We start from the raw sequence: 13,485 nt of genomic DNA on the forward strand, positions 1-13,485 counted from the left end.
CACCTTCAGGAGAGGAGGGAAAGGATTTATTTTTAAAATAAATTCCTTCCAACCTCCAATTTGTTTATTGCTGTGCTTGATATAGCTACTTCCTACTTTTGTGCAATTCAGATTTACCCATGCTTTCTGGGTGGGGGACATGCAAACAGGCTAAGCATATTCACAGCATCTGTAGATATGTGTCCCAACCATCCCAATTTCCAGCTGAGGGAAATCATACAAATATGGGTGGTTAATTTTTTGGGGGGTGGGGTCGAGATCTAATCAATCAGCCTAAATTGTTTCATTTAAATTGTGGAACAAAGTTGTATTCATTCTCAAAATTTCCATTTTCAACCACTTTGCCAGGAGCTAATCTTTGAAATGACCCACACAAAGTCACCATCCATGGACTCACACATTATCAGCAGCTTGTTTAGTGATATCTTACCAGGTGGCTGGACACTGATTTTGCTGCGCTCCGAAGAAGTCATCTTCATACTGGAGAACTCATTGTGGAAACGGTTAGTGCTGACACAGGATGGACTCATGCCTACACAGTCTGGGTAGTAAGCACCAAGAAAGGGGGCTGCTGGGCTTTCCTTAAGCAGTGGGGGCACAATCAGCATGGAATACCACTTATTATCTTCAACTTCTCCCACTCGCTGAAAAAAAATGTATTGACTTTATATGAGAGAGAAAATGATCTAAAAATACCCTTGTTTTAGAGATCACCTTTTAGGAAACTAATGAAGGAGACACGAACCTCCATTATTTGAAGTTCAGTAGACAATAATCATATGAATCAATTTTAAAGGTGTTCATTTGCACAGCTTATAATTTTTGTTTATTTTCACTAAAAAATAGAACTTTTACTACTAAATACATCCGACTAAACAAATTTAGTACAAATGCAGTAACTAGATCTTCAAAAGGAATTATCAAAATTGGGCTCCGAAGCTTGAAGTCTGATACTGTTCATACTTTACTATCAACATTTATATTGATTCCTTTGTTTCAATCGAATTTTTACTTATGTCACTAGCTTGCAGCCATACCTCTTGTACAATATATTTAAGTTAAGGTATGACCCAGTGGACTGGGACCAGCTGATTTAACAAAAAACAATACAATTTTAATCATTTAAATTTAAAGGTATATATTCAGAGCTCCAAGAACTGTTTAATGGATAATTGCACCTCTAGGTGTGGTACTGAGCCATACAGACCAGAAGATCGGTGGCTCAATTCCTGGTCTGTGCTGAGTTAGTGGATCTCAATTGAAAGTGATGTTAAAACACATCAAATATTCAGCACCTTCTAGCTGGAGGGGGAGGAGGGGAAAAAGAGGAAATTAGGCTGGGTTTCTGGCTGTAATTGTATCCAATGACTCCTGATAAAATGTGCACCTGCATGTATCAGGCTTATCGGTATTGCCCTCTGGTGATCAAATAACCTGCCATCACGCACACAAAGAATGGCCACTTGGGAGATGTACCAATCAGTACTTGGTGCAATAGTACCCCAGGAACAGTGAGCACTTCACGAAGGGAGAAAAGCAGAGGAAAAAATATTTCGGTTTTGAATATTGTACTCAGAATTTAAAAATAAGTTTTGCCTGCAGGATTCACTTAGGATCATAAAAGGCTTACTTTTGTAATAAAAAGTAAACTTTCCCAAATACACCAACTGAAAAAAATCATAGTGTTACAGAACTAAAGCCAGTGGAAGTGTTCTCCAGATTTACTATCAAAAAACCTCTCAAATCAAACCTATCTATCTATCATCCTTGATTAATGCCATAATGGTAGGGGATACTGAATATAATGTTCTCATAACTGCCAATGCTTTGCCCATATATAATTTAATTAGTATCTATATCCACATTTATTTTCAGAAATTCAATCTGGCCTGATCTTATGGCCTCTCTTCACATGGCCTCAATTTTGAAGTTTAGGTAAGGAAAAATAGCCTCCATTTTAAAACACTATGAAACAAAAGTGGGGTGCTGCAGGGATCGGTGCTTGGGCCTCAGCTATTTACAATTTATATTAATGATTTAGATGAAGGAACAGAGTGTAATGTATCCAAATTTGCATACGATACAAAGCTAGGTGAGCTGTGAGGAGGACGCAAAGAGTCTGCAAAGGCATAGCAACAGGTGGCAGATGGAGTATAATGTGGGGAAATGTGATGTTATTAACATTGGTAGGAAGAATAGAAAAACAGAATATTTTTTAAATGGTGAGAAACTAGTAAATGTTGGTGTTCAGAGGGATTTGGGTATCCTCATAAACAGAAAGTTAACATGCAAGTACAGCAAGCAATCAGGAAAGCAAATGGTATGTCGGCCTTCATTGCAAGGGGGTTGGAGTACAAGAGTAAGGAAGTCTTGCTGCATTTGTACAGGGCTTTGGTGAAACCACACCTGGAGTACTGTGTACAGTTTTGGTCTCTTTACCTAAGGAAGGATATACATGCATTAGAGGCAGTGCAATGAAGATTCACTAGATTGATTCCTGGGATGAGGGTTGTCCTATGAGGAAAGATTGAGTAGAATGGGCCTATACTCTCTCAAGTTTAGAAGAACAAGAGGTGATCTCATTGAAACATCTAAGATTCTAAGAAGGCTTGACGGGGTAGATGTTGAGAGGATGTTTACCCTGGATGGAGAGTCTAGAACTAGGGGGACATAGTCTCAGGATAAGGGATTGGACATTTAGGACTGAGATAAGGAGGAATTTTTTCACTCAGAGGGTCATAAATACTTGGAATTCTCCACCCCAGAGGGCTGTGGATGCTAAGTCGTTGATTATATTCAAGACTGAGATTGACAGATTTTTGGGCTCTAAGGGAATCAAGGGATATGGGGATCGGGTGGGAAAGTGGAGTTGAAGTTGAAGATCGGCCATGATCTTAACGAATGGCGGAGAAGGCTAGAGGGGCCTTATGGCCTACTCCTGCTCCTATTTCTTATGTTTCCTACGTTTAAAAATTGAACCTCTTCCTATTTGTCACAGGACAAAAACTCCACTTTCATCACACAGGCCTGCAATATATGCACACAGGAATAATGGTTCTTTCTTTACTTAACCTGATCCCCACCCCTCCAAATATATGCAAAGGGTAAACAGATGGGTGAAAAGAAAGAGCTTGTTGAGCAGGGTGCAAGAAGATGGAGGGAGTTATTGGGACTGGGAATACAGTCAGAATACCTTTTGAGGTGGTGAGAGAGACAAACAGACACACCCTGTAGAGCAAGGGGAGGGGGAAAGGGAGATAAAAAGAAGAGAGGGATAGTTAGCCTGTAGCAGGGCTGAAGACTTCTCTTGCTCTGCTGGGAGCATGAGGAACAGATGCCTCAGGGCTTAGCAGACATGTTGTTTTACAACACATTTTCCAGTTCACCATGAACACCACGAGAGATCCATTAGTAAACTTACAAACTAACACTACCGGTTTATTCACACAAGATACAGTAGCCTCTGTAGCATTCCAATTTGCTTGTGCTCAGCATCCAACATGAAGAATCACCATTCATCAAGTTTCAGAATTTCAAAAGATTAATTTAAATTCACATCCAGTTGTTTCCAAGAATGTGAGTGTGTGGGGGGCTCATGGCAAATATTTCAAATACCACAAAATCTGGTGCACTACTTGCAACTACATGCCCTCTAGCATGGGGAGTTACATACACTCGTTCTACTTTATCCACACAGCAACCATAAAGTTGGGGAAAGATTTCTCACGCCACCTCTCTGTGGGTCTGGTATTTTATTTGAGCATATTATTTATATCAGCACATGTCATAAAAATTCAGTCAAGGGTTCTATGCAAGAAAAATAACATTTCACCTGAATTTAAAAACATTTAATATTCCTTTTGTTTCCATTCTTATTATGCACAAACAATATGACCATCAAAGGATAAAAACTAAGTCTAGCACATTAAACTATTTTGTATTATAGTGAGTGTGGATACCACGTTCAGTGAGGTGGTCACACCGCAGGCAGAAAGGAAATGGGTGATCGTCAGGCAGAGTAAAAGGACTAGGCAGGTAGAGCAGGAGTCCCCTGGGGCCATCTCCCTCTCAAACAGATATACCGCTTTGGATACTGTTGGGGGAGATGGCTTATCAGGGGAAAGCAGCAAGAGCCAAGTTTGTGGCACCACGGGTGGCTCAGCTGCACAGGAGGAGGGGAGGAAGGGGAGTGGCAGGGCTATAGTAATAGGGGATTCAATTAAGGGGAACAGATAGGCGTTTCTGTGACCACAAACGTGACTCTAGGATGGTATGTTGCCTCCCAGGTGCTAGGGTCAAGGATGTTGTGGAGCGGCTGCAGGACATTCTGGAGGGGGAGGGTGAACAGCCAGTAGTCGTGGTCCATATCTGTAAAAAAAAGGGATGAGGTCCTGCAAGGTGAATTTAAGGAGTTAGGAGATAAATTAAAAAGCAGGACTTCAAAAGGTAGTGATCCCAGGATTACTACCAGTGCCACGTGCCAGTGAGTATAGGAACAGGAAAATAGACCGGATGAATGCATGGCTGCAGGGATGGTGTAGGAGGGAGGGATTTAGATTCCTGGGACATTGGGACCGGTTCTGGGGAAGGTGGGACCTGTACAAGCGGGACAGGTTACACCCAAGCAGGACCAGGACCAATGTCCTCGCAGGGGTGTTTGCTAGTGCTGTTGGGGAAGGTTTAAACTAGAGTGGCAGGGGGATGGGAACCTGAGAGGGGAGTCAGAAGGGAGTAAGGTTGAGAGCAGCGAGAGGGGGGAAGACCCAGGGGAAATTTACAATACAAATAGCACAAACAGTTGTTCAAGAACAAGTGAAAGGAAAAAGCGTAGAGCAGCAGAAAGAAAGTGTACTTTAGACACTACAGATAAAGTGAAAAATAGAAGGTGTAAGGCGATTAACCCAGCATCAAAGCTGAAGGTCAGGCTAGGGTGTGTGGCCCAACTAAGAGGTCTATATACAAATGCACGGAGTATAAGGAATAAATTAAATGAACTACAGGTTCAAATTCAAATTGGAGGGTATGACATGATAGCTATCACTGAGACATGGCTGCAGGATGGTCAGGATTGGGAACTAAATATACCGGGTTATAAGGTCTAGGGAAAATGGAAGAGGGGGAGGAGTAGCCTTAATGATTAGAGATGAAATCACTTCAATGATAAAGGAGAGGTAAGCAGCCAACAGAGACCTTATGGGTTGAATTGAGAAGTGGAAAGGATCGAAGACTATAGTGGGAGTTGTGTATAGGACCCCTGGCAGCAGCTCTGAAGTGCTAGATTGTATAAATGCAGAGATTAGACAAGCGTGTAACAAAGGCATAGTGGTCTTAATGGGGGACTTTAACCTTCACATAGATTGGGAAAGGCAGACTAGCAACTGTCAGAAAGGTAGTGAATTTCTTGAGTGTGTTCGGGATAGATTTCTACAGCAGTATGTCCTGGAGGCAACAAGGGGGCAAGCCATACTAGATTTAGTAATGAACCAGATTTAGTTAACGGCTTAACTGTACGCGAACATCTATCCAATAGCGATCATAACATGATAGAGTTCAATGTAGTGTTTGAAAGGGAAAAAAGTGAGTCAGCTGCTAAGATTCTAGACTTGGGTAAGGCCGACTTCAAAGGGATGAGACAGAGACTGTCCACAGTAAACTGGGCAAATCTGTTAATGGGTAAAATGACTGATGATCAGTGGGAAATGTTTAAAAAAACATTTAACGTGATACAGAATCGGTTTATACCCGAGGGGCAAGAACTCTACTTGCCAAAAAAAACAGCCACGGACAACTAAAGAGGTAAGGGACAGTATAAGACATAAGGAAAGGGCATACAAAAAGGCAAAAAATGGCACAGATCCTGGCGAATGGAAAAGATACAAAGATCAACAAAGGGTCACAAAACAGATAGTAAGAGCTACAAAAAGAGAGTATGAAAAGAAACTTGCAAGGGATATCAAAACCAATACGAAGAACTTTTATAGTTATATTAGGAAAAAGAGGGTGGTCAGGAGCAGTTTTGGCCCCTTAAAAACTGAAAGTGGGGATATTGTCATTGACAATGGGGAAATGGCAGACATGTTGAACAATTACTTTGCGTCAGTATTTACAGTAGAAAAAGAGGACAGCATGCCGGAAATCCCAAGAAAATTAATATTGAATCAGGGACAGAGACTCGATAAAATTGATATAAGTAAAGCAACAGTAATGAAGAAAATAATTGCACTAAAGAGTGACAAATCCCCAGGACCAGATGGTTTCCAATCCAGGGTATTAAAGGAAGTAGGTGAGCACATTGCAGATGCCCTAACTATAATCTTTCAAAGTTCTCTAGATTCAGGAACTGTCCCTCTGGATTGGAAAATTGCACATGTCACTCCGCTTTTTAAGAAAGGAGAGAGAGGGAAACCAGGGAATTATAGACCAGTTAGTCTAACATCTGTTGTGGGGAAAATGCTGGAGTCTATAATTAAGGATAGGGTGACTGAACACCTCGAGAATTTTCAGTTAATCAGAGACAGCCAGCATGGATTTGCGAAAGGTAGGTCGTGCCTGACAAATCTGATTGAATTTTTTGAAGAGGTGACTAAAGTAGTGGACAGGGAAATGTCGATGGATGTTATTTATATGGACTTCCAGAAGGCATTTGATAAGGTCCCACAAAAGAGACTGTTAGCTAAGATAGAAGCCCATGGAATCGAGGGAAAAGTACGGACTTGGTTAGGAGGTTGGTTGAGCAAAAGGCGACAGAGAGTAGGGATAATGGGTAGGTACTCACATTGGCAGGATGTGACTAGTGGAGTCCCGCAGGGATCTGTCTTGGGGCCTCAATTATTCACAATATTTATTAACAACTTAGATGAAGGCATAGAAAGTCTCATATCTAAGTTTGCTGATGACACAAAGATTGGTGGCATTGCAAACAGTGTAGATGAAAACATTAAATTACAAAGCGATATTGATAGATTAGGTGAATGGGCAAAACTGTGGCAAATGGAATTCAATGTAGACAAATGTGAGGTCATCCACTTTGGATCAAAAAACGATAGAACAGGGTACTTTCTAAATGGTAAAAAGTTAAAAACAGTGGATGTCCAAAGGGACCTAGGAGTTCAGGTACATAGATCATTGAAGTGTCATGAACAGGTGTTGAAAATAATCAATAAGGCTAATGGAATGCTGGCCTTTATATCGAGAGGACTAGAGTACAAGGGGGCAGAAGTTATGCTGCAGCTATACAAAACCCTGGTTAGACCGCACCTGGAGTACTGTGAGCAGTTCTGGGCACCGCACCTTCGGAAGGACATATTGGCTTTGGAGGGAGTGCAGCGTAGGTTTACTAGAATGATACCTGGACTTCAAGGGTTAAGTTACAAGGAGAGATTACACAAATTGGGGTTGTATTCTCTGGAGTTTCGAAGGTTAAGCGGTGATCTGATCGAAGTTTATAAGATATTAAGGGGAACAGATAGGGTGGAGAGAGAGAAACTATTTCCGCAGGTTGGGGATGCTAGGAGTAGGGGGCAGTCTAAAAATTAGAGCCAGACCTTTCAGGAGCGAGATTAGAAAACATTCCTACACACAAAGGGTGGTAGAAGTTTGAAACTCTTCCGCAAACGGCAATTGATACTAGCTCAATTGCTAAATTTAAATCTGAGATAGATAGCTTTTTGGCAATCAAAGGTATTAAGGGATATTTGCCAAAGGCGGGTATATGGAGTTAGATCACAGATCAGCCATGATCTGATCAAATGGCGGAGCAGGCACGAGGGGCTGAATGGCCTACTCCTGTTCCTATGTTCCTACAATGCAGGTAGTGTGCCTGTGTCCATCATGATAAAAAAAAACTAAATTTAAACAAAGTATCCTGCAACATATGGCATTAGTTTAGATTGGGCACAAATTTCATGGGTTGCATAATTAGTACTTACCATGTCTTCAGACAAAGAGCAGGGGTCTGGACTTTCAGTCTGGATGGACACAAGAGAAGTCAGTACATTTTTTTGAAGTTTAAGAATAACTACACATACACATATTCCAACTTTACTTCTCCCCACATCATACACCATTCCAGACCAAAAGGGATGCCAGACAACCTACTCTCAGACAACCACTAATGCCACACTGAGACAAAAGCAGTCTTCCTGTGGGTAAGTACCTACTCTGTGATTGATGCCTCCCCACGATGGTAAGCCAAGATAGCTAACCACCACCTCATAACTCAATTTCCCTTTTAGCATTGAATCAGCTTGGTGATAAATTTTAAGAGGTGCAATTCACAGTTTGCATAAAACTGAGTCAAATAGAAATTAATTACAAACACATACCTTCAATTCATCTTGCTGCTAAAAATGTTTCAAATGCCCATTTTAGCATAATTGTCAGAGGATAGACACTAAACCAATTATCAAAAGATGAAAACAGGCTTGAAACAGAGGAACGCATGATAGTAAATATCCTGAATAACTACTTTCTCCAATTATTCACAAGGAAAGACAAGAGCAACATATCATCCCCAGAGTTAAACCAGGCAAAATTAATGACTTTGAGATGGAAATCCTAAACAGGCTAAAAGGGCTCAAAACCAATAAATCCCCACGGGTAAAAAGTATTTATCCTATAGTGCTAAAGGAGACTAGGGAGATTTGAGAGACATTGACAATTACGAGGGCATCATTGGACACTGGAGAGATACAAGTAGGTTGGTAACAGGCAAATGTGTTCATATTTTTTAAAAAGAGAGAAATCAGGCTCAGGCTACCAAAGAAATATTAATCTTACTTCAACCCCAATATAAAATAATGGAATTAATCAGGTGTAAACTTGATAAGTATTTGTGCAATAATAATGCAAAAATAGTCAACGTGGATTTGGGGGGGCAGGGGTAGGAGGATCCTGTTTGACCAACCTCCTTGACTTCTTTGAGAAAGTGACATCCCAAGTGGATTATGGTAAGCCCTACAACATGTTGTACCAAGATTTCCAGAAGGATTTTGACAAAGTTCCTTGTGAAAAGCTATTAGTTAAGTTCAAAGCTATGAGGATTCAGGGTAAATCCAGGGTACGGATAAGAAATTGGCTGATAGGTAGAAAATAGTGGATTCTAGTTAGAGGAGTTACGTGAGGGAAGGAGAAGGACTGAATGGGGCACCTGAGGGATCGGTGTTGGGACCATTATTGCTTCCAATTTACATCAATGATTTAGACTCAGAAATGCAATATAACTGTCAAATTTGCAGACGTTACTAAACTAGGAGGGGCAATGAAACTGGGAAGCAGCTTAGAAATTACAGAATGAGCTAGACCAAATATGTAACTGGGCAGAAAAATGACGGGACAAAATTTAATAAAAGTGAAGGATGAAATTGAAGACGACCTTGGGGCCTTAGCAAACGAAATGCTCAAAATGTCCAAACAATGCAGAGCAGCAATAAGAACATAAGAAATAGAAGCAGGAGTAGGCCATACAGCCTCTCGAGCCTGCTCCGCCATTCAATCAAATCATAGCTGATCTTTGACCGCAACTCCACTTTCCTGCCCAATCCCCATATCCCTTGATTCCCTTGCAGTGCAAAAATCTATCTATCTCAGCCTTGAATATACTCAATGACTCAGCATCCACAGCCATCTGGGGTAAAGAATTCCAAAGATTCACAACCCTGAGTGAAGAAATTCCTCCTCATCTCAGTCTTAAATGGCCAACCCCTTATCCTGAGACTATGCCCCTAGTTCTAGACTCTCCAGCCAGGGGAAACAACCTCTCAGCATCCACCCTGTCAAGCCCCCTCAGAATCTATGTTTCAATGAGATCTCATTCTTCTAAACTTCAGAAAGTATAGGTCCATTCTACTCAACCTCTCCTCCTAGGACAACCCTCTCATCCCAGGAATTAATCTAGTGAACCTTCGTTGCCCCGCCTCTAATGCGAGTATACCCTTCCTTTGATAAGGAGACCAAAACTGTACGCAGTGCTCCAGGTGAGGTCTCACCAAAGCCCTGTACAACTGTAGTAAAACTTCCTTAATCTTGTACTCCAACCCCCTTGCAATAAAGGCCAACATGCCATTTGCTTTCCTAATTGCTTGCTGAACCTGCATGCTAACTTTTTGTTTCTTGTACAAGGAACTCAAGTCCCTCTGAACACCAACATTTATTGGTTTCTCACCATTTAAAAAAAATTCTGTTTTTCTATTCTTCCTACCAAAGTGAATAATCTCACATTTCCCCACACTCCATCTGCCACCTTCTTGCTCACTCACTTAACCTGTCTATATCCCTTTGCAAACTCTTTGTGTCCTCCTCACAGAACACAAGAAATAGGAACAGGATAGGCCATCTGGCCCCTCGAGCCTGCTCCGCCAATCAACAAGATCATGGCTGACCTTCTACCTCAACGCCATTTTCCTGCACTATCCCCATATCCCGTGATGCCTTTAATATCTAGAAATCTATCGATCTCTGTTTTGAATGTACTCAACGACTGAGCCTTCACAGCTCTCTGGGGTACAGAATTACTTTCCCATCTGGCTTTGCATCGTCAGCAAACTTAGATACATTACACTTGGTCCCTTCATCTAAGTCATTAGTATAGATTGCAAATAGCTAAGGCCCAAGCATCGATCCTTGCTGCATCCCTCTAGTTACTGTCTGCCAACCTGAAAATGACCCGTTTATCGCTACTCTCTGTTTTCTGTCAGTTAACCAATCCTCTATTCATGCTAATGTATTACCCCCAACCCCATGAGCCCTTATCTTGGGTAACAATCTTTTACGTGGCATCTTATCGAATGCCTTGAAAATCCAAATATAGTACATCCACTTTATCTACCCGGCTAGTTACATCCTCAAAAAACTAAAATTTGTCAAACATGATTTCCCTTTCATAAAACCATGTTGACTCTGCCTAATCATATTATGATGTTCTAAGTGCCCTGTTACCACTTCCTTAATAATGGATTCCAGCATTTTCCCAACGACTAATGTCAGGCTAACAGGCCTGTAGTTGCCTGTTTTCTCTCCCTCCTTTTTTGGATAGCGGGGTTACATTTGCTACCTTTGAATCCGCTGGGACAGTTCTAGAATCTATGGAATTTTGGAAGATCATAACCAATGCATCCACTACCTCTGCAGTCACCTCTTTTAGAACCCTAAGATGTAGGCCATCAGGTCCACTGGATTTATCAGCTTTTAGTCCCATTAGTTTCTCAAGTACTTTTTCTCTACTGATATTAATTACTTGAAGTTCCTTACTCTCATGAGCCCCTTGGTTCCCCACTATTTCTGGTATGTTATTTTCTAATTCTATTATTTTATTTGTCTTTCATATTCTATTTTCTCCCTTTTTATCGATTTTTTGGTCGTTCTTTGCTGGTTTCTAAAACTCTCCCAATCCTCAGGCTTACTACTCTTCTTGGCAACATTATAGGCCTCTTCTTTTAGTCTAATACTATCCTTAACTTCTTTAGTTAGCCACGGATGGATCACTTTTTCTGTTTCTCAATGGAACGTGTATTTGTTGAGAATATTGAAATATTTCTTTAAATGTTTGCCATTGTTTATCAACCGTCATACGCTTTAATCTAATTTGCCAATCTACCTTAGCCAACTCACTCCTCATACCTGTGTAATTGGCTTTATTTAAGTTTAGGACTCTAGTTTCTGACTTAAGTACGTCACTCTCAAACTCAATGCGAAAGTCTATCATATTATGATCACTCTTCCCCAGAGGATCCTTTACTGTGAGATTACTAACTGACCCTGTCTCATTACACAAGACAAGATCCAAAATAGCCTGTTCCCTGGTTGGTTACATGATGTATTATTCTATGAAACCGTCTCGAATGCATTCCATGAACTCGACCTCCAGTCTACCTTTGCCAATTTGATTTGCCCAGTCTATATGAAGATTAAAGTCCCCCACGATTACTGCATTACCTTTGTTACAAGTTCTTATTATTTCATGATTAATACTCTGTCCAACGGTATAGCTACTATTAGGGGGCCTATAAACTACTCTCACCAGTGTCTTCTGTCCCTTGTTATTTCTTATTTCTACCCATATAGATTCTACTTCCTGATCTTCTGAGCCAAGATCCTTTCTCACCACTATCCTTATGTCATCCTTTATTATTAGGGCTACACCACCTCCTTTTCCATTCTGCCTGTCGTTCCTAAATGTCATGTACCCTGGAATATGTAGTTCCCAACCTTGGTCACTTTGCATCCATGTCTCTGTAATGGCTATTAGATCAAACCCATTTATCACTCTGTGCAACTAATTTGTCTATCTATGCTCCGTGCATTCAAATAAAGAGCCTTTAGATTTGACTTTACACCATTTTTTCCTGCTTTGACCTTATTTGCTGATGCACTATTATTGGTAAACTCTCTGCCCTTCCTGTCACACTCTGCTTAGAATAGCCAACAGAATGTTGAATATAGCCAAAACAATAGAATACAAGTCAGAGGAAATCATGGTCAAACTGTACAGTGCTCTGGTCAAACCACACCTCGAGTACTATGTCGAGTTCTGGTCACTGAGACACAAGGAAGACATTCAAAGCCAGGGGACAGTGTGAAGAAAAGCCACATGGAGGATCCCCAGTCTTAGAAGTCTCAACTATGTGGAAGACTGCAGAAACTTGAACTCTTCAACTTAGTTTCTCCCTAAACCTCCCTAACTCACTCTCCTCCTTTAAGACACTTCTTAAAACCTACCTCGCCTGTCCTAATATCTCCTTACATGGCTCAGTGTCAAATTTTGTCTGATAATTTTCCTGCGAAGCTCCTTGGGACTTTTATCACGTTTAAGGCGCTATATAAATGCAAGTTGTTGTTGGATGGAGAAGTCCGAGTTGTAATCTTATATAGGTAAGTAGAATTGTAAACAGCACCGAAAAGGTAAATCTGAAAATTTACTTCAAATTCAATTGCAAGAGTAGGACAAGGGATTATAGGTTTATCTAATAAAAGCCAAATTTAGGACTGACATTAGGAAGTTTATCGTCACACAAAGAGAGATCAATATATTAATACAACATCAAATAGACTCCAGGATAGAGTAGTAGATTCAAAATCCCTGGATTAATTTAAGAATCGCAAAATCATTACAGCACAGAAGGAAGCTATTCGACCCAGCGAGCCTGTGCCGGCACTTTGTAAAAGTAATCCAGTTAGTCCCATTGCCCCGCTCTTTCCCCATAGCCCTGCAAATTTTTCCCTTCAAATGTTTATCCAATTCATTTTTGAAAGGCACAATTGAACTGCATCCAACACGCTTTCAGGCAGTGCATTCCAGATCATAACTACTTGTTGCATAAAAAAGTATTTCCTCACGTTGCCTTTGGTTCTTTTGCCAATCACCTTAAATCTGTGTCCTCTGGTTCTCAATCCTTCCACCAATGGGAACAGTTTCTCTTCATTTACTTTACCTTCATGATTTTGAACACCTCTGTCAAATCTCCTCTCAACGTTCTCTACTCGAAGGAG

The 13,485-nt window shown here is 40.8% G+C and overlaps 1 protein-coding gene across 2 annotated transcripts in view; it reads right to left on the minus strand.

Annotated features, from left to right (window-relative positions):
* LOC137336197 (lysine-specific histone demethylase 2) overlaps positions 1–13,485 on the minus strand; it is a 77,605-nt gene that overhangs the window by 47,491 nt on the left and 16,629 nt on the right. The window contains exons 7-8 of one of the 2 annotated variants that reach the window (XM_068001641.1): positions 7,929–7,967; positions 431–644 (exon numbers count right to left, since the gene is read on the minus strand). In XM_068001641.1, coding sequence (XP_067857742.1) covers positions 431–644; positions 7,929–7,967 — 253 coding nt within the window. The remainder of the gene's footprint in view (positions 1–430; positions 645–7,928; positions 7,968–13,485) is intronic. The other variant, XM_068001642.1, reaches the window with a different exon arrangement.

Source organism: Heptranchias perlo, chromosome 2 (assembly GCF_035084215.1).
Source record: "Heptranchias perlo isolate sHepPer1 chromosome 2, sHepPer1.hap1, whole genome shotgun sequence".
Taxonomy (NCBI): domain Eukaryota; kingdom Metazoa; phylum Chordata; class Chondrichthyes; order Hexanchiformes; family Hexanchidae; genus Heptranchias; species Heptranchias perlo.